The following is a 26321-nucleotide window of genomic DNA, read 5'->3' as shown; positions in this document are numbered from 1 at the left end:
CAGAACCCAGAGCAACCACAGCCTTCAGAGTGGGAGGAGGAAATGCCAGAAAAGACAGATTCAAAAAAAGGCAAAGCCCGGTTTCCGTATATGAGTAAACTCTGTGCCAAGTCTCTGTATGACCCCAGAACTGAATGTGCGCAGGTCAGCTACCAGCACCCCAATCAACGGTCAAGCAGGTGAACTTTTATGTGAACTACCTCCCAACTCAGAGGAGACAGTGCGTTCCGTGTAAGGCTAGCCAACTTAATTGTCTACTAGATACACTTTTCAGAGAAATATAACACTCCACAATCTCCACAGCATTAGTGACTAAAATCTAATAAAATTTTCTACATTTCTGTTTTTTCAAATCTGTTAATCACAGCCTGGTAAAAATGCCCCAGTAGGAATTGACCTCGAAAGTAGAAAGAATTGAAAACAAAGCAAAATATCTTACATGTCATGAACATTTTTACGAAAATACACATAATGAGAGGCAAATGCAATTGGAATTAAGCACGAAGGCAGTTATGTAACCATATTCCCCATGAGACGAATAAGCAGAATATGTCAAGTACGGGTGTCAGTAAGTACTTCCGGGAAGGGCTGGAATTTCATTTTACAACAGATTTATCAGATACCATAGACCAGAACGTTTATAAGAGCACTCTGCCGCTCTTTATTTAAAGCCTAGTTGCGGAGGCTCCAGGTCTGCTTACCATTTCTTCGACATAAGGATAAAGCATGTCGCCAAAGTATTCCGTAGCTTCAATTGGAAGCTGTGCCGGCAGATTGTCAATGGAACACATCAGAATCCCAGAACCTTCAACACTAGGAGAAGCAACACGCTTTATTTGGCTGTACGAAACCTTTGCTGTAAACCAACTTTTCCAGATGTCCACTCCATTATATTTCCTTCGTAATCATTTGTAATTTTGTACCAAAGTGTAAGAAAATAAACACATTTTCAATCAAAACTTTTTCTTCTTCAGCAACCCATCTCTCACAAAAATATAGTACATGTGGATTTAAGTGTTCAAATTCGCATGTGGGTTTTCTACACAACTTTCAAATATGTTTCAGTATATGTGGATTTAAGTGTTCAAATTCGCATGTGGGTTTTCTACACAACTTTCAAATATGTTTCAGTATATGTGGATTTAAGTGTTCAAATTCGCATGTGGGTTTTCTACACAACTTTCAAATATGTTTCAGTACATGTGGATTTAAGTGTTCAAATTCGCATGTGGGTTTTCTACACAACTTTCAAATATGTTTCAGTACATGTGGATTTAAGTGTTCAAATTCGCATGTGGGTTTTCTACACAACTTTCAAATATGTTTCAGTATATCTCTGGAAATTTGCATAGTCTTCATAAAGATGGAAAATATTAAGTATTTTAAGACTAGTATATAACGGTAAGTAAATGGTGTATTTTTATGTCTCTCTCACCATCTATCAACTTCAGCAAACTCACCTGTCATGAATAATATGCTGGTCTGCATCATACATGCAGAAGGGATGCTCTATTGTCGTGCATTCAGTCATAAACTCTATAGATCCTCCTGTGTCAGCTGAAATGTCACATATTGCCACAAGTCTGAAAACAATATCAGTACTTAGATCAGAGCATGGAACTCTGAAGTCTTCAGCAAGATTAAAAATGAATACAAATGAAACAGGCTTGGAACACTATTCAAGGTAGGTGCCTAGGCCGTTAGCTCTTTTTCCTACAGCTCATTGTGTTGTTCAGGGATACACAGAATCTTCTCACTATGAGTTTCAGTCTTCAAAAGGAAGAAGGGGGGGGTGGGAAAGGAGGAGGAAAGGGTAGGGTAAGGAGGGGGAGAAGGAGGAAAAGAAAAGAAATACAAGTGGAAAATCCCTTCCCTAGAGATATCATTGACAACAAAGAAACTTAATCTACCTAGCCAACTCCCTCCACCCTGCTTAGCACTACATAATTTTACATGTTATTACATGGAAATCTCTAGAATTATGAACCAAAGTGTCAGCCCAGCATTTGAAATCCTTTAGAGGCTGAATACAATTTTCCTGCCCGATCTCCAACTATCACTTGCCTATATAAACCCCATACTAGACTTAGACTGGCCCACTCACTGTGCTTTGGTGACTCCATATTTGTCAAGCCACAATCCTGTCACTTGAAATTCTCATTCTCCTCACTCCTCCTTCTTAGGATTCCTGAGCTCAGGCTCCCACTCTCTTCTAAATTCTTGTGATAATAATGCTTCTACCATTCCCTTGGCATTTACTCAGTGCCGGCTACATGCCTGACGGTAGCAACCATCCTTTTACTCTTCTGTATCCTTTAGTTTAGCAGAGTGCCAGACAGACCAGGTGCCCCACAAATATTTATTGATTAATGAATTGGACAGTTTAATAATTATTTGAATACATATGTCAGGCAATGTACTGGTTACTTAAATCAGGCCCCTCTCCTTAAGAAGATCAAGTTTGAGTAGGAACGGGAAGATCATAAAGAGTAGAAAATAAATGATCGTGAATTTCAGGAAAAAACAGAGAAACAGACTAGAGAAAGATGGTAACAGGGAAGCCGGAAAGGACCTCACTGAGGAGGTTTCTTCTTAGCAGCATATGGGTTCACAGAAGTGAAGAAAATTTCAGGAAGGAGGGAAAGTTCACGGTCAAATGCTCTCAAGAGGTCAAGTAAGATAAAGCAGACAAGTAGTCCTTAACAATCAAATCCCGTGATGTGTGGTGCCCTAATAGTGGGTCCTGCTGCTAAGAACTGCCATCATTGCGGAAGCAAAGTCCTTACTTGTGTGGCAATGTAGGGCAGCCTTCCACACCAACAATCGGGGACTTGCCTGGAGCCAGGAGACTCTCAGCGTCTTGGCGGGTCAGTAGACGAGGGGTGTTTGTTTCCCAGTAGATTCCATTAATAAAACAGCTTGTATAGGGTGCAATCTGTAAAGCAAGTTTCAAGTTCAACAAGCTGGGAAATAGCATATTTCAGTGCAGTGTGCTGAAAGAGAGCTGGCAGTCAATTCCATGAGAAATAATGTAATGTTACTTTGAGTTGACTTTGTTATTTGCCAGGTCAGTGGCTACCTTTTGAGTCAAAGACAATAAATAGCCACCCAGATTTCAGTGTAGAATTCCCCATCATAGAGAAATACATGAACATCAATATATTAATAGTTTTGCTCTGTAATGTATTGCATAACCAAGAAAAAGGAAAGGACAGAGGATCAGGTGAGCTAGAACTCTATTTGTAGTTCAACCACCAGTAGAGCGTGATCTAAATCATGCTACCTCAACTTCTCTGGGCTCTGTTTTCCTTACCTGTCAGATGGGGATAATAGGTACCCTATTCATCAAAGGGATGCTGTGAAGATTAAATCAGATACCATCTGTAAGCTCCACGGACAAATGTGCTACATACATGCATGCATGGTAGTTCAATGAAGTATTTCCCTATACTTTGGTGATTGGGAAAAAGAGAAGGGATGGACGTTTACTAGATTCAAACTTTTTTAGTTTAAGACTACTTGCATGATTTTTCTTTCTTAGGCATTTCAAGAATTCACAAGCTACAGGTAAGAGTCCTTTTCTATAACATGCTTTACATGCTCTAACACTAAATTTCATGCCAGAATCTAAAAATGCTATGTGATTCAAACATATTCAAAATTATTTAAAACATTCCCTCTCACCATAAATGCACGCATTATTTGTTTAGTTTATTTTTGGTGGGTTTATTTTGAGGAGGACTGTTGAATGCCCCATGACTACAGAATACACAAACATATTGCTCTTCTGATAAGATGAGGCCAGTGTGTCCTCATTAGAAGGATTTTAACTGTAACTTTTTTGTACAGTGTGGATGGGCCTGAGCTTATATAGCCATACCATTTCACCCTGGAAATGGTATGCATTTCAAGACAACTGGCTGAGGTTATCATTGCAATCCATGGCCATCAAAGGAATAAACCTATGTTGAGATCAAACTTCATAGACCTTGTGCTTTGCCGACCATAATAACTAGTCCAGGATAAATACAGAAAACAGTCTTCCCCAGGAAATGTTGTAAAGCTACTGGGCACATGCAGACCTCAAGTAGAAACAGAGACAGCGAAGCAAAGGGCATAGAGCCACAGAAACCACCAAAACCACTCAGAAAAGCCACTCCCAACATCAGTAAAAGCCAACAGCTCCTAAGGCCAACTCATGATACCCAAAGGACTCACAACAAGTCAGCATGAGGAACTGAAAACCGGTGCACACATTCCTAATTTCTCTCCTTGAAAACAGCCTAGCTAAAGTGTATCACAAGCAACCAACTCAAAAGCGGAGTATGATACTCACATCAGTATTAAAACGACTTATGTAGTTCTCAGGATATTTGTCATAGTCTACAGGATCATATATACCATCTGTTTTCCTGACAAGATGATGATGGCGACTTAACACTGTTCCATACACTTTTCTCAGGTCTTGTGGGAGAAAGAAACGAGTAAAGTGGGTGACAAATGATAAGAATTTATGGTGATAAAATATTAGAACACAGAAACTATTAAAAATAAAACCAGTAAAAAATATGCACAGTCGCCCGCCCCCTCTTACCTCCAGTTTGGGAAACTTCTTTCAATTCATGTGGTTCCACATATTCACAGGGTAGTTCATTGAAGATTTCTTGGGCTCCCTGTAAATAAAACATTAGTAAAAATCCAAAAATCAATAGGAAAAGAGCCAACATGGTTTCCTGCAAAGATTCTAATTCATTTTCCCCAGTTATCCACTTGTCATGCCCTGAACGAGGGCTGAAATTCAGAAGAAAGTACAGACGAGTTTCTTGCTCATAGCCTGCAGACCAGTTTTTATTCCAATTTGAACACCACACATTGGAAGGGGCTTGACTTTTTTTTCCTCAGCAGAGAAACAATAGTATTTAGAAGTGAGAGTAAAATAAAATATTTCTATTAACTTTTTGCTCCATTGACGAAATTATTTCATGTGGGGAAACGGTATTTCCTACACAAAAAAATGAGATGCCTATCTCACAGCATAATACAAATAGTGGTGTCCTATTTGTAAAATATTTTCACTGAAGAACTATCTATTTTACAATTATAAGTTCCTTTGGGGGGGGGTCACAAATGCATTCTCAAAACCACCCCCAGAAGGAAGAAAGGATTAACTATAGTCTTGAATTAAGCTCCCTAACATCTGATTGGCAAAACTCCAAGTCATCTTGAAAAATTGACATCCTGGGGTAACATCCAAACTTTTGGACATCTCAGTGATGGAGTTAAAGCAGATTACCCTTAGAACAGAGCTTTATACCATTAACAATAAGTTATCCCTCTAAAAAGGAAAAAAAAAAAAACATTCAAAGCCTCTCACAGCTTGGAATCAACTGAAAGCAAAAAATGTAAGTTTGGACCATGACTGCTCTTTACTATGGGAAAAGTACCTAGGTTAAAAAAAAAGTGCCAAAAACAGAATGCCCATTCATGGAAAAGCAGGGCTCTGAAAGGCCCACAAAATGCCCACATCCTTTGGGTTAGTTTCAGAGTTTCAGACTGCTTTACAGAAAGAAGACAGGTGGGATTTACCTTTGATACATTACCAGTCCCTGTGAACACAAATGTTAGGGGCCCTATTGACTTGGGCATCAAACCCAGAGATATTTCATAGCCAGCATCACGGACAGCTTGCACAGCCTGACTGCTGTTCCTATAGTTATGAGCCATGCCAATGTGCTGAAAGCAAGCACACAAGTCCAGTTAGTCCACCACCAGAGACAGTGTTCTATTCTTCAAGTGTGATACGTATTTTCAAAAAATAAACAAAATTAAACGTCTCACCATAAAAGGTGTGTGATGTCCCAAAGCAAGGAGCCTTAAACCCATTCCATGTAAAATGTTGATCATCCCTATTGCAGAAGAAGACCAATAGAAAGATCGTTAGTTGGGAAGAGGTGAAGGTGTTCTCTCTGCCCATGCTCCAACGTGCTCAGGGCTCTGAGGAAGTGCAGACCAGAGGATCTCAGATATGGAAGGGACCCCAGCATCTATCTTATTCATCCTCTCCACTTTCTGCCACCAACAGCACTAAGCCAGCTGCATCCGCACCTATCCCTTCAACGTTCAATCCTGCTAAAATAGAAAGAGTATCCCTCTTCTTCTCTTTGGGTAATCTCTCCTCCTCTGCTCCAGATACCATCCCTTCCTGCCTCTCTAAGGAATTCACTATTGAATTATTCCTTTCGCTATCCCTCTCTATTGGCTTATTCTTAACATTTAAACACACCTCATTCCTCCCACACCAAAAACATGAACAAACAAAAACAAAGTTATCATTGACCTCATGAACCCCATCAGCAATTTTAGTACCTAAATAGCTAAACTCAGGGGACACTTTTCAGATCTTGACTCTTGACTTACTTGTCATAGATATTAGGCAATATAGAGCCCCTCTTTGTTAGAAAATTCTCATCCCTCAGCATCCCTGACCTAAAATTTTTCATCCTACGTTTCTGCAGGTGCCTCTTCCCATGCCCCTTCCTTTTATATAGTGTCCTCAGCCCTTTCCCTACACAGTAATCAGCCTCAGGATTCTGTCCTGGGCTCCCTTATGTCTTCCATCTCTACATTTTTTTCCTTGGCTAATTTCATCCAGTCCTAAATTTCAAGTACTCTCTCTACATACAGATGACCTCAAATCTGTATCTCTAGCACAGATATTATATTTCAAGACCTAACCAGCCGCCTTATAGAGTTCCCCGTTTGGACATCCTTCAAATAGCAAAAACTAAGCACGTCTGTAGCAAAGACCTCAGCATCCATTCTCTTCTTCTTTTCAGGAATAGAACTTCCCCTCTCCAGATCCCTATCAAATTTTCTTTGATATTTTTTCTAAAGTCAACTTTTAAAGGAATAACTTATGCATAATAAAATGTACCAATTTAAAGTGTATAATTTGATAACTGTTAACAAATGTACACACCCATATTACCACCAACATAATCAAGATACAATCAATCCTCCATCATCCCAGTCAATCCTCTCTAACTCTTGGCCCCAGACAACTCCTGATCTTATTTCTCCGTATAGATGTATTTTCTTCCAGTTTCATATAAATGACATTATAAGTGACATTAAAAGACACTCTTTTTTGAGTGTCTGCTTTCACTCAGCATGTGTTTGAGATTCACACATTGTGTATCTGAGTAGTTTGCTTCTTTTTATTATTAAGTTTTCCGTTTTATTGGTATGTGACTATGTATCCATCCCTCTGCTGATGGATATTTGGATTGTTTCTAGGTTATTACGAATGAAGCTACTATAAACAAGTCTCTACAAATAATAATTCATTTCTCATAATAACTGTCTATAAGGGGAATTTATTTTGTACATTGATATTCAAATTTTTTTATTTCTTGAATTGGTTTTGGTAATTTGTGTCTTTCAAGGATTTGCGTCTATTTCATCAACTTTGTCAAATTTATTGGTCCTTCCATAATATTCCCTTATCCTTCTAATGTCTGTAACATATATAGTGATGATCCCTCTTGGATTCCTAATATTGATAAATAGTGTTTTCTCTCTTATTTTTCTAACCAGTCTAACTGAGAGTTCATCGTTTTTATTGTTTTGTTGTTGTTGTTGTTGTTAAATGTATTGGGGTGTCATTGGTCAGTAAAATTATACAGGTTTTAAGTGTACAATACTATAAAACATCATCTGTATAGTACATCATGTGTTCACCACCCAGAGTCAATTTTATTGGTTTTTTTTAAAAAAAGAACAAGCTTTTGATTTTGTTAATTTTCTCTATTGTTTTCCTGTTTTGATTTAATTGATTTTTCCTCTTATCTTTATTATTTCCTTCCTTCTGTTTACTTTAGGTTTAATCTCTTCTTCATTTTCTAGCTTCTTAAGATGGAAGTTTAGATCATTAATTTGAGAACATTCTTCTTTTCTAATAAAAACATTAATACTATAAATTTCCTTCTAAGCCCCGCTTTATCTGTATCCCACAAATTTTGATATGCTGTGTCTTAACTTGTTACTCAGTTCAAAATATTTTCTAATTCTTGCTTTGATTTCTTCTTAACTCATGAGCTATTCAAAAATACATGGTTTATCTTCAAAAATTTGGAAATGTTCTAGATATTTTTCTATTATAATTTCAAAGTCAATTTTATTATAGTCAGAGCACATACTGTATGATTTCAAACATTTTTAAATTTATTAAGAATTGTTTTGTGACCCAGTATATGGACCATCTGAGTGAATGTTCCACATGATTTGAAAAGAACATGTATCCTATAGTTGTTGGGTAGACGGTTCAATAACTATCATTTATGTCAGGGTGGATAATAGTGTTTTAGTATCTTCTATCCCTAAAAATTTCTGTCTGCTTGTTCTGACAAATATAGACCTTCAAGTAGTCTAATATGATAGTTATAACATATGGTGGTGGTATTTCTCAACTAAAGAAGATTCAAAGTACTAACTGAGACAAAAGTCAAGTGGAGTTTTCCCCTAACTCCAGCTCTTATTCTTTCTAGATTGTTCCTCTGTTGTTTCCTGCCCCTCTTATGTTTTTCCTCGTTTTCCCTTTCTTCTATTCCTCATTTTTTCAGAACCAAACTCACCTCTCCTAGTCTTTCAAACAGAACTACCTAATAAGTCAGAGCCTATCCATACTTGTTATCCTTCTCCCTGCTCTTTTTCTTTTTAATTTTTGTAATAAATATATTTTAACAATTTACCTTCTTATTCTAGTTCACTTAGTCAGACCCCCATGTTTATTTTGACTGATGGAAATGAACACTTCTATCCTCTTGCCACAGTTACTCACTGGGAAAATTTAGAATGTGAGTGATGGAAAAGCCCGGCATACCTACCTGCCACACCTGCCCACTGCCCAAATGCCACTACCCGAATTCCTCTATGATCCACCATTTTCTCATAATCAATAAGTCGGATTTCCTGAAGAAAGAATAAGAAAATTCTCAGCCAGACTCACCATACTTAATTTCAATGAGTAAAGCACATATATGTAAAGCAAGTCAGTATTTCACATTTGTTTCATCTTATAAAATATATTTTGACTTGCCAACATAAGTTACCATCAGGTGCACCATGAAATACTTAGAAAATGCCAGGTCATAAGCCAGTGATATGTTTGTGATTAGAGATAAAAGAATGGCCTTAGCAGCATGCTAAATGCCCCTTGATGGTAGGCAGTCAGATAATAAAGGCATGATTGCCTTTAAATTTTAGGCCAGCACCATCTGCAAATATATCTACAGCCCCATTCCTCCTCACATCCTTTTTTCTAGTCCCAAAGAAATCAAGTCCTCCTAAGCCTAAATCCTGTGAGATAAAACCCAGCTTCTCCCAGGTCTTACATTCTTCTTGAGTTTACCTTTGTCTGCATTACCCTCTTTACACTGATCCTACCTCTCGGTCATTCTATACTCACTCAGCTCTCTTCTACCTTAAAAACAGTAACAACATTCCCTCTCAAATCCATACACACAAATCTATCTCATTTTCTTTCTCCCTCTTTCTCTGTCTCTCCTAATCTCAATCTCAATCTCTCTCTCTCTCTCTCTCTCTCTCTCTCTCTCTCTCTCTCTCTCTCTCTCTCTCTCTCTCTCTCCATCCTTTCACAACTAAGCTTCAGTTAAAAAGTAGTACACACTGCCTGCTTTTCACTTCCTTCCCTTCACTAAAATCAGTCTTCCTCTTTCCTTGGGGATCTGCCCTCCCTCGGGAATGTCTTACTAATTCATGGTAAAAGCTATTGACACATGGTAATTGTGGAAAGTTTCACAGTCGTTTTATTTCCTCAAAGGTTATATGATTTTACCACGTGCATGAATTTAAGAATGTTAAATATTCATCCAACTCCAAGTAATTGGTTACAATCTGCTGCCAAAAAGAAGCCCTGCTGGGTCTGTTTTTATTAATTTTCTTGTAATGAGCAAATGTTCATATAACAACAACAAAAAATGTTTCTAAATTACTTTTTAAAGAGTTTATCTGCTTAAGGTGAAACATTCTTCTTATAATATTATTTCCATTAATTACTTTTTGAAACTGTTCTTCAGAAACACTGCAAATGAACTACATACAGCTCAGTGCTAGTATATTTGAAGTTAGTAGGAATGTATTCTCTACACAAATATAAAATACTTTTTTCTCCATTGCTTTTAGTGTTTGTGAACTTTCCTGTCCTCTGCCCACTCTCAGATTCTAGTTTCTAATGCTCTAACATCCTTACCCCAGGACCCGGACCTTGGAATTCTCTATCTACACTCACTGCCTACCCTCATGCAGTCTCACGGCTTTAGATGCCATCTAGTCTCTGACAACTACAAAACTGCCCTCCTGAGCTACAAACTCATGTCCAATGGCCCTCTCAGTATCTCCCCTGGAATGTCTAGTGGACAAATTAAACTAACCAGGCCCTAAACTCAACTCCTGATCCTCCCAGCCAAGCTGCCCCTCTTGCAGTAGTACCACCGTCTCTATCTAGGGCACCTCCTTTCAGTTGCTCAGGCCAAACTCTTGGAGTCATCTCTGACTTCTCTTTCTCTTATGTTCCACATTCACGTCATCAAGCATTTTTTAACATGACTTACTCTCACCGTCTGCACAAAAAGACTCTTGGAGCTTTACAGTACTGTTCCCTCTGCCTGGAAGACTTCCCAGATGGATAAGGCTTGATTCTTCATCTCCTCCAAATTTTCGCTCAATGCCAACTTTGCAGTGAGGCTCTCCCTGATCACCCTATTTAAACTAGAATTGTCATCTCCCCCAGGGCCTAGCGCTCTTTTTCTCCTTTTGTTTCATACTTATCTCCATTACACTTATCGCCAAGTGACACGTGAGGTATTTTATTCATCAATCATCTGTCTCCTCCTACTAGAATGCAAGCTCTGTGAGGACAGGGATAGTCTATTGTCACTGCAGACACAACACAGGCACTCAGTAAATATTTGTTGAATGAATTCTCTGTATTTTAAATAGATGATGGTTTTCCCATGGTATTTTTATCTCAAAAAAAAAAAAATGCTTGTTTTCCCCCTTATGAATGTTAATAAATGTAAAAATTGTCTCTACTCCAGTTCTGGCCTTTCAAAGCTGTGCAACTGCAGTCAAGTCCCTTCACATCTCTGGGCTCCATCTGAGAAATCAGGGTGGTACGTTATATGATCCCTAAGGTTCTTTTCAGCTCTAAAATTCTACTTGGTCATATCTGACCAATCGGCCTTATCAACTGATGATCGTTTGGGGGCAAGCTTCTATCATGCTTCCCATTTCAAAACGCAAAATGAATAAAATGTGTTTGATTCTCTTATTACAAACTTACGCAGCAGAGGAGACTTAAGACCAGAACTATTCAAGCACTAACTCGTAGATCACCTTTCCTACGGAGGTGAATACCATATATTTCCTAGATGCTGAGAGAAAACTGAAACTCCACTGACAGTCAAAGTAAAATAAAAAATTGTGTTTCTACGTTAACATCTATGAATATTGGTCACTAATTACCTGTTTTAGAATCTCATCCAACAAGCCCATGTTGGCCTCCTGGGCCTTTATTGTGTGAGAGAAGAATGCATACGTCTTCTTGGGTATCAATTTATCCTCTGGGGGTCTCTTCACTCCCAAAATTAGACAAGCTTCAGAAATATCCTCCTGAAGGATGCCGCCAGCTTTGACATATTCCTGGGAATGTAATTTAGCTTAAAATTTATTCCCCCGATTAGTTGTATTCATATTTTCTTGAATAAATAAGCGTAGCAATTAAAGGCACAACCTACTGAAAGAATAAAGTCTGTATGGATTAGATCAAATAATAGAACAACGACTAATATTTTTACTTGCTGACTAAAGATTAATCTAACATGTTTTATAGCAAAAAAAAATTGAAAATTCAGCACATACTCCTATTTAAGAACAGTTTATAGTTTCATCATAATAATTGTGATCACCAGCACATGCATTTAAATATAATTGTGCAATGTTTATTTTGTACCAACAATGCACAGAAACATTCAATGCTAAATAGCAATTTTTTACTCAGGTGTATTTTTAAAAGAAAGACATATATCTGCAATATTTACTTTTGTTTTTCTTTTTTGTTGTTGTTTAATTAGTATTTGTTACTGCCTGACTCTGTACTGTGGTCTGTGCTAGAGCTGAGATGATAAGACACAAAGGAAAACAGACAGGATCCTTCCTATAAAGGAGCTCACAAAATACAGTAAAAAGAAGCCAGGAGCACAGTAAATGAGGCTGAATTCACAAGAACATTATGATCAACAGAATCTAAGTGATATATTAGCTTAATGGATTTTGAGATAATTTCCAAGTGAGCTGATGAAGGAAATAGGGAAATTTAAATTAATCTAAAAGGCTGAGTAGGACTGGAGAGGTGGAGATGGGAAATATCATATATATTTATTGATGGCAATATCAATAAAAGACATTGAAAGAATGTACACAAGTGTGGAGGCAGGAAAGTAAAGATGTTTAGGGCATAAGGGGGTAAATCAAATTGGAAAAGTAGATTGAATACTATCATGGTGAATACGAGCTTTATTGGACAAAAAATAAAAATAATAATCATTAACATTTATCAATAAATTACTATGTGCTTTGCTAAGCTCTTTGCATGAATTATCTCATTTAATTCTCATAAAACTTCCATAAGGTAGGTACTATTATTATCCTAATTTTATCAATGGGAAACCTGAGACTTACCCAGCTAACTGAGATTACATAGCTAGTACATGAAAACAATAGACAGTCATTTCAGATTTTTAAATAAAGGGGTGGCACGATCCAAGCAGAATGAAAAGAACATCAAAGGTGGCAGTTGAATAAAATGAAGATAAATCTAGTTGGAAATCTACTTCAAAGGAAAGTAAAGATGAATAGGAGAGATGGTAAAAGAATGAACATATGGGCCATACCTGGTTTCTTTGAAAACATTCTATTTGCCCATTTATAGTAGATTGGTTAAATAAATCACAATAAATCATGAAGTAATTACAATGGAGTAATTACTACATCGCCATTAAATAGAATGAAGCAGATCTCTATGAACTGACATGGAGCGATTTCCAGGATATGCTGTTTACTAAACAAAGCAAGGAACAAAACAGTATATACTCATAAAGTATACAACCTTCTGGATAAGACTGAAGGGGAAATAAGACCCTCCCCCCACACACACGTACACGCACACGCTTATTTTTGCAAAAAGAAACAAGAATGATAGATCAGAAAGTAATGAAAATAGTAATCTATGAGGTGGTGGGGTAATGGAATTATAGGGGTTCAAGATGAGAGGAAGACTTCTCTGCATTACATCTTTTATGCACAGTTTTAATCTTTGAAACTCGTAAATGTTTAAATTATTTGAAAATAAAATTAAATCAAAAGGATTTAAAAGCAAACATTAAAATGTAGTAGAAACAATAATAAATGAATCCAACTAGATATCACATTGACAATGTAACCACACAGAAAAAATAACTCAAATTACTTTTAAACCCAGTATTCAAAATATTTTTGGTGAAATGTATTCTAAAGGAAAAAAAAAACTTCAAAGAAATATTAAATATAATAGGGTTTTCAATTTCCATTTAATAGGGTTTTTTATTGAGGTTTAATTGACATTATATTCGTTTCAGGTGTGCAACATAATGATTCGATATTTGTATAATTGCAAAATGATCACCATAGTAAGTCCAGTTAACATCCGTCATCAACATAATTACAGCAATTTTTTCTTGTGAGAACTTTTTTTTTTGACATTTTAAGGTCTATTTTTTTTAGCATTAATAGGATTATCGTTAATTGTAATATTAGCATTGTGAATCCAAAGTTATTTTATGTATATCACAGGGTAGAGCAAACCATGTGCATCAGTGTTATCAATGAAATTAAAATTTTCATTGCTGGAGAAAACAGATGCAAATAGTATAAAAATTTAAAGGTAAGAAAAACCTGCAATGTTAAATTTTAATTGGAAACAGCAATATTAACTCATTTAAATAATACATATGTATGTGTGTTTGTGTCTCTGTATTTCTTAGCTCTGTCCACCAAGGGTAAAAGCACCAAAATCTCAGCAATAATAAACACGCCTAACACCAGACACCAGATCTTGTTTTCTTTAAACTAAAAGAAATCAGGGTTCCCTGATGAAATGGCTAATTCCAGGTGTGGGGCAAGAAAAGCACAAGGTGTGGTTAGGACAATTTGTTGCAGGCGACAAGGAAACTCAACTAATAAAAGGATTCACATCCAAAGTCATAGTAGCCCCCTTAAAGCGACTCTCACTATCTCAAATTTGGAATAATTAGGACATTAAAAAGAATGATAGCTAATGGATTATTATACATTAAATGAAAAGAAAGCTCAAGCGGGCCGGCCCAGTGGCTCAGGCAGTTAGAGCTCCATGCTCCCAACTCCGAAGGCTGCTGGTTCGATTCCCACATGGGCCAGTGTGCTCTCAACCACAAGGTTGCCAGTTCAATTCCTCAAGTCCCGCAAGGGATGGTGGGCTGCACCCCTTGCAACTAGCAACGGCAACTGGACCTGGAGCTGAGCTGCGCCCGCCACAACTAAGACTGAAAGGACAACAACTTGACTTGGAAAAAAGTCCTGGAAGTACACACTGTTCCCCAATAAAGTCCTGCTCCCCTTCCCCAGTAAAATCTTTAAAAAAAAAAAAAAAAAAAAGCTCAAACACCCATAATGATAATCAAACGGGCAAGAGAGAAGGGAGAAACTAAGGGAAATTGCTTTTATACAGAATATCAGGAAATAAACTTGTAAAGAGTGATCAAATCAGAAACTCGTTCCTTTGCAAGCCTCCATGTAAAAATTGATTTCAGCAAAGACTGTCAATGGACATAATGTCATTAATTGAAAGGTTTTTGAGAAACAAGAGATTCACAGGTCTCAAAATATCCCACAGATGACTCAGAAATTACAAAGGGAGAAACGTACTCTTGCAATGGAGGGATCTGGTGGTAACCACCTCAAACAAGTGATCACACATTCCCAATCATGTGACAACCTGAGTTGCTGTGTCTTTGATGTGATACAATGGAAAGAACATAGCACTTATGGAATATTTACGTCTTTTCTAAGCTAAGTCTAATCATGAGGTAAAAAGCAGACTACTTACACCCAGAAGTGGAACCTTCAAAAAGAGTCAATGCCATTGAAACAAACAAAAATCTAAAGGGCGGGCGGGGGGGTTGCTGTTTTAGATTAAAAGAACTAAAGAGACATAATAATAAATGGAAGAAATCTTAATTAAGACTCAGTTAAAATACAAGACCATAAAAGACATTTGAAACAATGGGGAATGTAAAATGAGCTATGTGAGATGATATTATTTAATTTCTTAGGTGTAAAAATGATATGACAGTCATGTAGGAAAGTGATAGTGAAATGTATATTGAAGCATGTAGTAGTGAAGTGTTATGATGTCTGCAACATATTTTCAAATGGTTCAGGGAAGAAAAAGCACATGTGTATCTCTAAAATGAAAATAAGAGTCAAAATTGTATCAGAAGATTATTGTGAAAAGCAAACGGAATGATGAATGTACAGGGCTTCACACAGTGGCTGGCCAGGCATCCTCTATTCAATGAAGCATTTCCTGGAGGCAAGTCTGACAAGTGAAAAGATAAAAGTGTCCTCCTGGCCCCTGCTCCCCAGTCCTAGACATGAAAGAGAGAAGGACAGAAGGATATCATCTCCTTCCCAAATCAATCCCTCTATCCCTCCACTGGAGAAAGCATGGAATGGATGAAAACAATACTTACTGGTTGAATCGTGGACTCTATCACGGATTCTAACTAGAAATCTCATAACCAAAGGAAAGGATTATTGCCATGTGGTATTTAAGTGACCCTAGCAACCATTTTATTTCTCACTCAGATGCTCCTTAATTTTCATATGCAGAGTCATTATATTTATAACCACATACTTAAAAAATTGGACATATTTACCTTATCGTGAATGGCCCGGCGATTGGAAGGCTGTATTAAGACCTTGTACCCCAGGTTGGTGATCCCTTTGACGTGCCGGGGGGCCAGCGGGGCCCTTCTCTCCCAGGCGTTCACATCCTCCCGCCTCACGGCCATCACAGGTTTGTGGTGAAGCCCTCTGAAAAGGCTGAGCCCCAGCCCACCCAGTTTGGTCCTTTGTAATCGCAGCATCTTGAAACCTGGTGACTGGAAAGACATCGTCAGAGCACCGGACAACCAAAGGCAGGAGGGCTCACAGATCACTTCTGGTCTCCTGAGAAATCTGCTGTAAAATCTGACCAGCTCGGATGGTACCAGATACAGGATAGAGAAAACCTGGATGATATAGTGTTCCATTACCCAAACAAACCCAAATTTCCACAACCCATGTTATTTATTTCCAACATAAAAAAGGACCCAGCAACATATGGGACACTAACCCATACCCGCTAAGCCAAAACAATTGTTTTTTTTACAAAAATATGTTTTATCAAACAACTATTCAGCACAAACGTTTTAAGCAAGTTAACGTGCAATGCAAACACAGGAAGACAATTTATGCCAATTTTGAGAGCATAAAGTTTGGAATCATTTAATCATGTAGAAGTTTCTTGATAATCTAGCTCCAACCTCTTCCGAGTTTCATCTCTGACCATTCCCTAAATTAGTGCCACTCAGAGTGTGATTTGCAGCCTGTCGTCTGAACTGCTTTTCACTGGTCCAGAAATGGAAAGTTAGCACTTAGAGACCTTTATATCACAGGATCATTTTTCTAGTAATTCATTGTTATTGAATTTTATAAAAGCATTGGTCCCGGCAGATTGAAAATTTAAGGAAACAAACACACATGTTCCTTCACCACAGGTATCAGAAGTTTAAGAAGCACGGCCCTAAACCCCCACCCCCACCCCCCTAGGCCCCCAGCCTCATCCTCACAGACCTTTTTGTTGCTCAAAACACGCTGCTGCCCTTTCCAGGGTTTTCTCTCCATCCACACCATCCTATTATATGAAACCCTGACCTGTCTCAACCAGTTTTCTAACTGCTAATCCAGAATGCATAGTTCCCCTCATGTATTCAATCAAGAAATGTTTACAAAAGGCTTACTATGTGTCAGCACGGAATAGCTTTTATATAAATCTTTAAAGCATAAACATCAAATAGTATTCTATCCTTCCTCATATGGCTACATACATTTGGTAGTCAAATGTCATTTCCAATGATAATTTCCTGGATCATTTGAATGCTAAACCTTAGCTTTTTTTTGTTTAAAGTTGGCATCAAAATATAGAAACTAAAGGATTTCCCACCTTCCAGAAATATCCTACCAATTACTGCATTTAGCAAATGCTATGGCACACATTTCTGTTACATCAGACTGCAACCTCTCAATCAGACCCACCATACAGATGGTAAGGGTTGTCCAAACAGTGGTGCAGACAAGTACATTTCCTGGGGGCAAACACTACTTGCCACCCGAGCTAGAAAATTTGTAGGACAGCTCACAACACAACAGACTGAAAGAACCAAACAATCAGCAAGGAGTCCAGCTAAGGCTTTAGGACGGAGCGGGCAGGAAGAGAAGGCACTGAACACAGAACTGGAAGGAGCTGATGGCTACCAGTTCAGGCTGACTTCTTAGACTGGGGCTAAAATACCGACGATCAACATTTCAGTAAAAGACTGTTAGGTACTCTATCTAATTTTTGGTGTCTTTACATAGTTTGGTTTTAAGAGACTATATTAGGCACAGCCCGAGCCCAAGGCCATGGCATTTATTCTCCCCAAACCAAAAGAAACACTGCAGCATTCCATAGAACTTGAATCCTTATGTTCTCAAATAAAACCAATTCCAAAGACAAGCGATTCTTTTGAACACACAGATAAGCCCAGAAACGGTCCCATCCTCCAATCAGGGGCTGTATTTCCCGCACCATCAGTGACCAGGTTATCCCACATCCTCTATTGTTTGTAGAAATTCTTGGTGCTGACCTGAGGGAACAGATTAAGATATGATAGTGTCTCCCACCTTGATTTCTAATCATAGGCTCCTCTCCCTCAGAGACCATCCCTCCTCTTTTTTCCACCTCCTCTGTCTGGGTTGGGGATACGATGTGCAAGGGGAGACACAGCCCCATGCACACATGTAACACGCATATATATTTGCAAAGTCAGAGGTTCTATGGGGACTAGGAAAAGAATGCAGCAGGGCCTGACCCTCTGCAGTTATTTGGGAAGCTGCTTTCACTTTCACTTTTTGTAGGGAATTCTCAAATCATAACTCTTGTAACTTTGTTTTTAAACAAGTGTAACAACATTTATCATTTACTTAACATAATATCCAGGCACTGTGCTGAACACCTTACAGATTTTCTCCTTGCAAAAATCTTATGAAGATGATACTATTATTATCCCCATTTCACAGGTGAAGACACTGAACTGGAGGCCAAGCAGAGCTGTTGCTTTTAAGCAGAAGCACGATTCCTAGGTTAATATTTAACACTCGGGATTTTTTTTTTCTTTGCCAAGGACTGCAGATAGATCCACACAGATCTGACACATGTTGTTACTATTGACTGTTCAGGTCAGAAATAAACCAGATCTATATGTCATCGACTTTAATAATTATAGTAAAAGATCAGGTCTCCCCCCACCGTGGGATGCCTCTATCTACCTCTTTCCCTATGCCACCAAAAATCCTCCCTGAGTCTCTACCAAGGTAAATTCTAGGTTTCTGGGAACTTAGGGGGGAGAACTTGATTATAACAGGTATAACTGTATTAGTAATTGCTTGAACTTGAAACTTGGTCTCAGCATAGAACTTTCCAGGCCCACTATTCATTGTTTGCCAGGGTCATCAAGAAATACCTAACAGTGAGGATTTCTTAACTGCTTTTAGGTAGGGCGCTGCAGGTTCTGGTATCTCACAGGAATGACCAGGTGGACCGTTCTGGATTTCCCTGGTCTGGACCATATGGACTTCTCCAAGACTATCAGGAAGTAAACGTAATGTATTCCTAGCAATGCCCTCCGTGAAACAAAACAGAAGACTCCTGGCTTACCACTGGCTCTAGGGTGAGGTTGCTTGACAGTGCCAGGTGCTGATAGCGGCCTACTGCAGCATGAACAAAGAGCATGTGGAAAAGCAAGAGGCCATGAGAAGAAAAAGAAAGAGCTAGAGAGACTAAGGAGGAAGAGAAGAGGAATAAGGGGGAAAAGTGTCACATAGTCAGGGGAGGAGAATAAGACCCTGCCCGTGACAATTGCTAGTCTTCCCTTCAACACATGAAGGGCTAACATTTCAAATAGCATGAAAATGAAATTTAAGAGAGTCTTCCCTATGTTTTTTGTAAAACAAGAACAGCGCTAATGTACACATTTTCACTCACCTAGGATGGATCGGGAATTTGAAATAACTCTAGAAGTCATGGGAATATTATAGTGAATTGCGTAGGTAGGTACTGAGGCTAGCAGGACAGTGGATGGACGCTAGCAATAGAATATACTATATGGTACCATTTTACCTCTCTTTCCAACTCTCAATGGGGGGGAAGACTTAAGAATTTCTATTAACTTACAAATGATTTATCTTTGCAATGTACACATGAGAACAGGCAGGGAGGCATGCTTAAATGTTCTTGGTATTTTCCATCGTTTTCAAGAAAAAATGAGAATGAAAATGGTGATTAGAGAGAGAGACAGATAGGTAGGTAGATAGATAGATGATAGATAGATAGATAGATAGATAGATAGATAGATAGATAGATAGATGATAGATAGATAGATGATAGATGGATGATAGATCGATAGATCGATAGATCGATAGATCGATAGATAGATAGATAGATAGATAGATAGATAGATAGATAGATAGAGCAGAGCTTGGCACTCCAAGCATACCCCACCATTTTCCTTCAGTGACCATGAAATAAACCATGGTCGTTGAGTATATCGTCACTCTAAATCACATGAAGGAACCAAAGCAGATTTTATGAGGTGTATTATAAAAGATTATAACTAAAGAGTCCACTTTCATGCGCAGAGGACCTCTTACGTCGTTGGGAAGGTCCTTTCAAATGGTGAACATATTTGTCTTCGTACAATTACATATATTAATATAGTAGTAGCCAGTCATTTGTTTCTAGCATGAATATTTTCTAATATTTAAATAAAAATATAATAAAAGCCAGAAATATTCTTGATGAAGTTATCATTTGCCCATTAATTATAGGAGAATTGTTCTGATTTCATTAATTTAAAAAAAAATTGGGGGGGACTTAAGGTGTGCATAGCATGACGTTAGGTACTTGTAAAGAAGCAGCAACCCAGCCCCTGCTCCTTTTTATGGGATCCAACAGGAGCAGGGTGGGACAACTTTTTCTAATAAAATGGCCGCAATAAAAATCTGATGATGAATTATCAATGACAGATTAGAACTGAATATTAGAGTCAGAATGGGCCAGAGAGAAGATAATCTAAAACCTGATAATACAGATGAAGATCATGAGCCCCATAGAAATAAGGCATTTTCCGTGTTTCATAAAAGCATTTTCCAAGGCTCCATGGATGAATCATAATGAAAAGCAGCCGGCTGTTCAGATTGGCAGACCTTTCCAATGTAACTGGATTAGGTTACATTTATCTGCTATTGCTCAGGTAGGATTTATGCCACAAAACAATGTATTTGATTTGTGCTGGTTCCCATGGGTAAGAAGTTGTAGGTGGATTAGCAGAGCTGAGGTCTACATGGAGCTTTGTATTTTTACATCAAATATTCAAAAATCCTTTAAGTCTCTTCATTTCTTTCCATAGCATCAACCCTACCAGAAAACTTTTTAAACTTACAAACCACCTACCTAAACCAGAACAATGTGTAAGCAAATGCAAGAATTTCTTAAGTACAAAAGAGCTACGTGTGGCCCCTTCTAATCCCTGTTGTTTCCATTGGGACATGTACAAAGGAGTACAAATTCGTTATTGAAGAAATTAAGGCCAAATCCTCCATCTCTAGCCCGCATAGTCAGAGATGTGCTCTTTGTCTTTATAGTTTAGATCTTTAAAATTATGCCACTAGAACATAATTCAGGGATTCAAACTAAAACTATCAAATCACATGGAGAGATTTCTCAATGCCAAGTTATGTGTACTAAGCAGGCACACATCATGATTAAATATTGAGAGACTAACAATGGAATAGTCTTGAGTTGAACAAAATAAGGAAATGGATGAGAAATACAAATGATTACTACCCACCCTTCCAGTTCATTCAAAGAATGCAAATGTATTTCAAAAACAAAGACATGGTTTCTCAGGAAGCCCTGATACTAGTATAAAAAAGGGAAGGAAATTCCATGGACATAAATCTTGCCTGGCCCACACTACATATTTGGTATCCAGACCATAATAATCTTGGAGAGTTACAAGAGTTCTAAATTAAAAGAATACTTGGTGATGGCCGAGAACAGATCCAAATACCTCTCAATCCCAGGACTTGCTAGAACTAGGTTTGGGCATGCAGTAACACCTCCTCCATCCTTGCACTTCCTGTTGCATAGGTACATCCTTTATTTCGGGGTGTGTGGGGGGTTAAAGCAGAGCAGAAACTTTATTCTTTGATCAAGGAATGGAGAAGGGTGAGCTCGTGCTCTAACAGCACCTTCTCCTAGGCTGGTAGGACACTTCTGTACTTAAAAGTAGTGGCATGGAGTGATTAAATTCTTTTACTTATTTTTTTCTTTTTCTAGGGGTGGTCCTTTTTTTTTTTCCAATTACAGTTGATGTTCAATATTATTTTATATTAGTTGCAGGTGTACAGCACAGTGGTTAGACATTTATATGATTTAAGAAGTGAACCCCCTGACTAGTCTAGTACCCACTTGGCACGATACACAGTTATTACCATATTATTGACTATATTCCCTATGCTATACTTTACATTATCATGACTATTTTGCAACTACCAATCTGTACTTCTTAATCCTTTCACCTTTTTCACCCAGCCCCCTACCCTCCTCCCATCTGGCAACCATCAGTATCTATGAGTCTGTTTCTCTTTTATTTGTTCTCTAGATTCCACATATAAGTGAAATCATATGATATTTGTCTTTCTCTGTCTGACTTCATTCACTTAGCATAATACCCTCTAGGTCCATCCATGTTGTCACAAATGGTAAGATTTCTTCTTTTTCTTTTTTTTATGGCCGAGTAATATACCATTTAATGCTTCCACATTAAATTCCTTATAGTCGGCCAGAAGTTTTAAAAAATGAAACCAACAAACAAAAACAACAAGTAGAGTTGAGATGGGAAGTCTATGACTATTAACTAATCTGGTTTAAGAATATTCACATGTTCTCATCAGGAGCCCATCAGCTACTCACAGTCATCCAAAGATAAGAGACTCATAACTCTCCTAGTGTGCAGCCCACCGATTTTGTTTCACTGAGATGGAATGCAAAGTTAGTTCTGAACTGGAGGCTGATCCAAAACGATTACCTGCTTAATTGTCTGTCTCTTTGCTAAACTGGAAATGCTTTGAGGGAATAAATTGCTTTTTATTCATCTTTGTGACTTGCACATAGGAGAACTCAAATGTTTTAAGAAAGAAAGTATGAATAAATGAGCAAATTTAAATGAATATCACAAAGACCTATGCAGCAGAGAAAACAAAATAGACACACCAGTAAGAACATGGACTCATACCTTCCCTTCTCCACCACCACAACGCCCCACAAAAGATCTGTTCTTTGCCAAGATTGCTAGACCAATGAATGTTATGAAATGTAGTATAACATAGTAAGAAAATCCAGACCTGGGAGCTCATAACTACCTCGTATGGGAAACTCATAACTAGCTATGGGGTTCCTCCTCTTGACCTCAGTTTCCCCATCCAGACTGGAATATAATACTAAAGTCCCTTTCAGCTCTAATATTCTATTAGAATTTTAGAACATAAATAGACACTCAAACTCATGAAGATCCAGCTAAAGTATACTAAACAGAGAAGCAAAAACACTAAAAACACTATGGGAGACAAGACACTTGTCTAGATTACCTGCATGGACTGCAGTAACCAGGAACCCAGAGTTTGCAAGAGAAGAATACCCCAAAGGGACAGCAACTCTTCTCTTCCACAGATGCCTGGGTTCCTGGACTCCACTTACTCTGTGACCTTGGTCGTAACAACCTGTCTGTATTTCATTGGCAAAACGCAGTAGAGGCTGTTGTATTTGAGCTAATACGCATAAAGTGCTGAGCTCTGCCTCCCATGACATAAGCACGCAATAATTGCTAAGAAATGAAAGGCTCCAAGCCTGCCCACTCCTCAGAGATGGACACAGCCACACCACTAACAGAAGACACTACCTACCTTTCCTTGCTCTTTGTCACACTATGGTAAGGCCTTCACAACGGCTCCTATGAATTCCCTCCCTGCCTCGTATTTTTCAGGGAAGGAAAAAGGTGCCCAAGAAACCCTCTCTTCAACTTCATTCTTTAGGCATGGGTGTTCAAGACCGTAACTTACCATTTTAATACTGTATTTCATCAAATTTAAGACACATGTTTTTCACATTTTAGCATCCCTGAAATAGTGATTCATCTTACAAGGATGGCATCTGGGATTCCGCGGATATCGTAATAACATTGTTAGTTATTTCCCATTCAAAATTTACAGTGTTTCTGTGATTCCATGAATTTCAGGAGTTCGGGGACGCTCACCAAGGAAACTTGCCACTGTTTGTGGTGCTATTTCTGTGACAAAATGATAAAGGATATTTGGAAAATTAAAAGTTTTGGGTAAGTGGGCACTGCCTACACACCAAAGATCACTTCCAAAATCATTAGCCAAAGGTCTGTTAAGGCTTAAATAAAGCATTAGTTAATTGGGGTGGGGGGGAGAATTTCAATTGCAATAATTCAAATTAAAGTTCTGATGATGCTGTCACCAATAGTAAGTGAGATTGATAACAAATATGAATTTCTGGAGAGTGGGAAAGTGACTAAGGAAAGCTGCTTTAAACCTTTGTCCTCCTAACTCACTCTGCAGACAAGTCACCAGTTTACATTGTCAGAAAGTCACGGAGCCCTAGGTTCACTAGCCTTTATGGGGGGTGGGGAGGAAGGGGGAAGGAAAGCACAAGTGACAAAACACACACACACACACACATAGACATAAACATGTCCACACTGTGCCATCAGTGATTTTCGTAAAATAAAGTATCTGAAAGCTACTGCTTGGGTCGGTGATCGCTCAGTCCTGTGTATCGCGACATCTTCTCCACATTCCGACAACTGATGACCCACAGCATCAAAAAATGTTCATCTTTGTTCACGCTACCGAACTCGCTGTCTCCCTCCCTCTCTCCACGCTCCACCCCACTTCCAGTCCCGGAAAATCAGTGCCTGAAAAGCACATCTCTTCTGGAAGTAGTCAGGACGCGTTAGCTCCGTTCAATCCATCAGAGGAGGCACCACACTGCTTTTACTCGCGCCCACTCCCGAGACACGCTCCCACACTGGCCGGCACGGCCCCTGCACGGTCTCAGGAGCGCAGGCAGCGCTGAGGTCCGAGGTGCCCAACTTTCGCCCAGCTCCTCTCTCCGTTAGAGTGTGGACGAGGAGCAGCAGGTTGGTGGGGCTGGGGGCCCTCATCTCAGAGAGAATGGCCAGCACGAGATGGAAAGGGCGAGAAGATTGTGATCAGTCTGGCAAAGCAGGCCAGAGCTGGAAAGGTCAACCGGAAACCAACTGCGCGGAAAGAAAGCGGCGGGGGCAGGATTCCTCCCACAATCTCCATCAACCACCCCCCGCAGCAAGCCAATCTAAATAAGCATTCGGTGCAAGAACTAACAGGGCGCTCGCTCTGCACCCTCAACTCCAGCCCTTTGCTCCTCGGGAACCGCACCTCCTGCCCCCCGCCAAAAGCAGAAAAGAAATCCGAATAAGCCATCCTTTCCCCTTCTGATTCAGAAATGACGGAGCTGCGCCAACTTGCGCTTCCTTGTTAAACAGGGAGACCCAAACGCCTGTCCCCCTCCCTCCCCAGCTCGTCGAGGCGCAGTCGGGGTCCGGGGAGTGCGCCGGTGGCTCGCGGCGCTGGGAGGAGGAGGCAGAGCTCGGCCTCGGCTCGCGGCCGCCGGTCCGGGTCCCGCCCGCGGTCCCGCAGGTTGAGCCCGCCGCCCGTCCGCTCTGCCCCTGCGGGCATCCCGCCTCACCTCGTCCTCCGTGAGCGCCGACCGGTCCCCGCCGCTCCCAGCTCCCGGGTCCACCGAGGGTAGGCCACGAAGTGCCGGCAGAAATTGGGATGCGAGCCGGGAGGAGGAGGTGTTTGCTCAACTTCTGGGGACGTCAGGCCCCTCCCGCAGCCAATCAGCGGCCGCCCTGAGGGAACAACCTTCTCCTCCGCCAATCGGCGGCGCTGCCAGGTGCTGGGTCATGCCCCGCCCCTGCTCCTCCCCGAAAATCTTTTTGCCTTTCAGATCGCTGACTTGCGTCCTTAGGTGGGGCATCACGTCCTCCCAGAACAGTTATTGACAAAGTTTGTAACTGTCCATAGCAGAGGACAAGCAGAGACGGAGAAGGACGCAAATTGTCTGGGCCTTACACGCCCAGATGTGTGTATCTCCCGGACAAAAGTTGGGAGCTCACGTGTATCACGTTTGTTTAGCGATTTGCTCTTTTCAAAGCAGTTTCACTGCCTCATAGCAAGTTGAGGAAGGCAGATGACAATTCTTAGAACAGTTTTAGAGCCCAGCAAACTGAGACTGACAAATTAGTATATCCATAATGAATATTAAGAATCCATGTGTATATGACAAAGTCCAATGTCCTTTAAAAGCCCTAAGTGGCTCTAGAGGGACAAGGAAGAGTGCGTTTCATAAAAACAGCACTAGAGCCGGAAGGACCACCTGAAGCCCATCTGTGATTCTCTTAGGGAGCCCATGGCCCGAGGGTAATCTTCCCTCCTGTTTTTATAGCTTTCGCTAACACATTTTTCTCATACCTGCCACAGATATGTTAAACCATTAAACTCTCCTGTCAATAATCAGGAGCCTAGAACATACTTACAAACTCCACTCATATCTCTACCTGCAGAAAAACTAGAATCTTCTCTGGAAGTTGGAATTTTCCTCGGTATTCTTAGCTTCACACATCCAAAATCGAATTCCTAATTACTCCTCTAGAGTCTTCTCTTCTTGTTGTGTTTCCCAGATCTATTCTTGATATCACCAACTTTCTAATCAGCATCTAGTTAGGCTTAAAACACCAAGT

At 39.5% G+C, this 26321-nt stretch overlaps 1 protein-coding gene across 2 annotated transcripts in view; it reads right to left on the bottom strand.

Moving 5' to 3' along the window:
- Positions 1-25361, bottom strand: part of AASS (aminoadipate-semialdehyde synthase) — a 55638-nt gene extending 30277 nt beyond the window's left edge. Inside the window, exons 1-11 of one of the 2 annotated variants that reach the window (XM_033098987.1) lie at positions 25265-25361; positions 16032-16256; positions 11545-11721; positions 8886-8970; positions 5839-5906; positions 5587-5733; positions 4595-4673; positions 4337-4464; positions 2787-2935; positions 1461-1583; positions 702-897 (exon numbers count right to left, since the gene is read on the bottom strand). In XM_033098987.1, the coding sequence (XP_032954878.1) occupies positions 702-897; positions 1461-1583; positions 2787-2935; positions 4337-4464; positions 4595-4673; positions 5587-5733; positions 5839-5906; positions 8886-8970; positions 11545-11721; positions 16032-16241 (1362 nt within the window). In that variant the 5' untranslated portion in view covers positions 16242-16256; positions 25265-25361. The remainder of the gene's footprint in view (positions 1-701; positions 898-1460; positions 1584-2786; positions 2936-4336; positions 4465-4594; positions 4674-5586; positions 5734-5838; positions 5907-8885; positions 8971-11544; positions 11722-16031; positions 16257-25264) is intronic. The other variant, XM_033098988.1, reaches the window with a different exon arrangement.
- Between the last annotated feature and the right edge of the window lie 960 nt (positions 25362-26321).

The sequence above is a fragment of the Rhinolophus ferrumequinum genome, chromosome 26 (assembly GCF_004115265.2).
Source record: "Rhinolophus ferrumequinum isolate MPI-CBG mRhiFer1 chromosome 26, mRhiFer1_v1.p, whole genome shotgun sequence".
In the NCBI taxonomy this organism is placed as follows: domain Eukaryota; kingdom Metazoa; phylum Chordata; class Mammalia; order Chiroptera; family Rhinolophidae; genus Rhinolophus; species Rhinolophus ferrumequinum.
The sequence above is the reverse complement of the archived record's forward strand: the minus strand, read 5'-3'. Positions and strand labels throughout refer to the sequence as shown.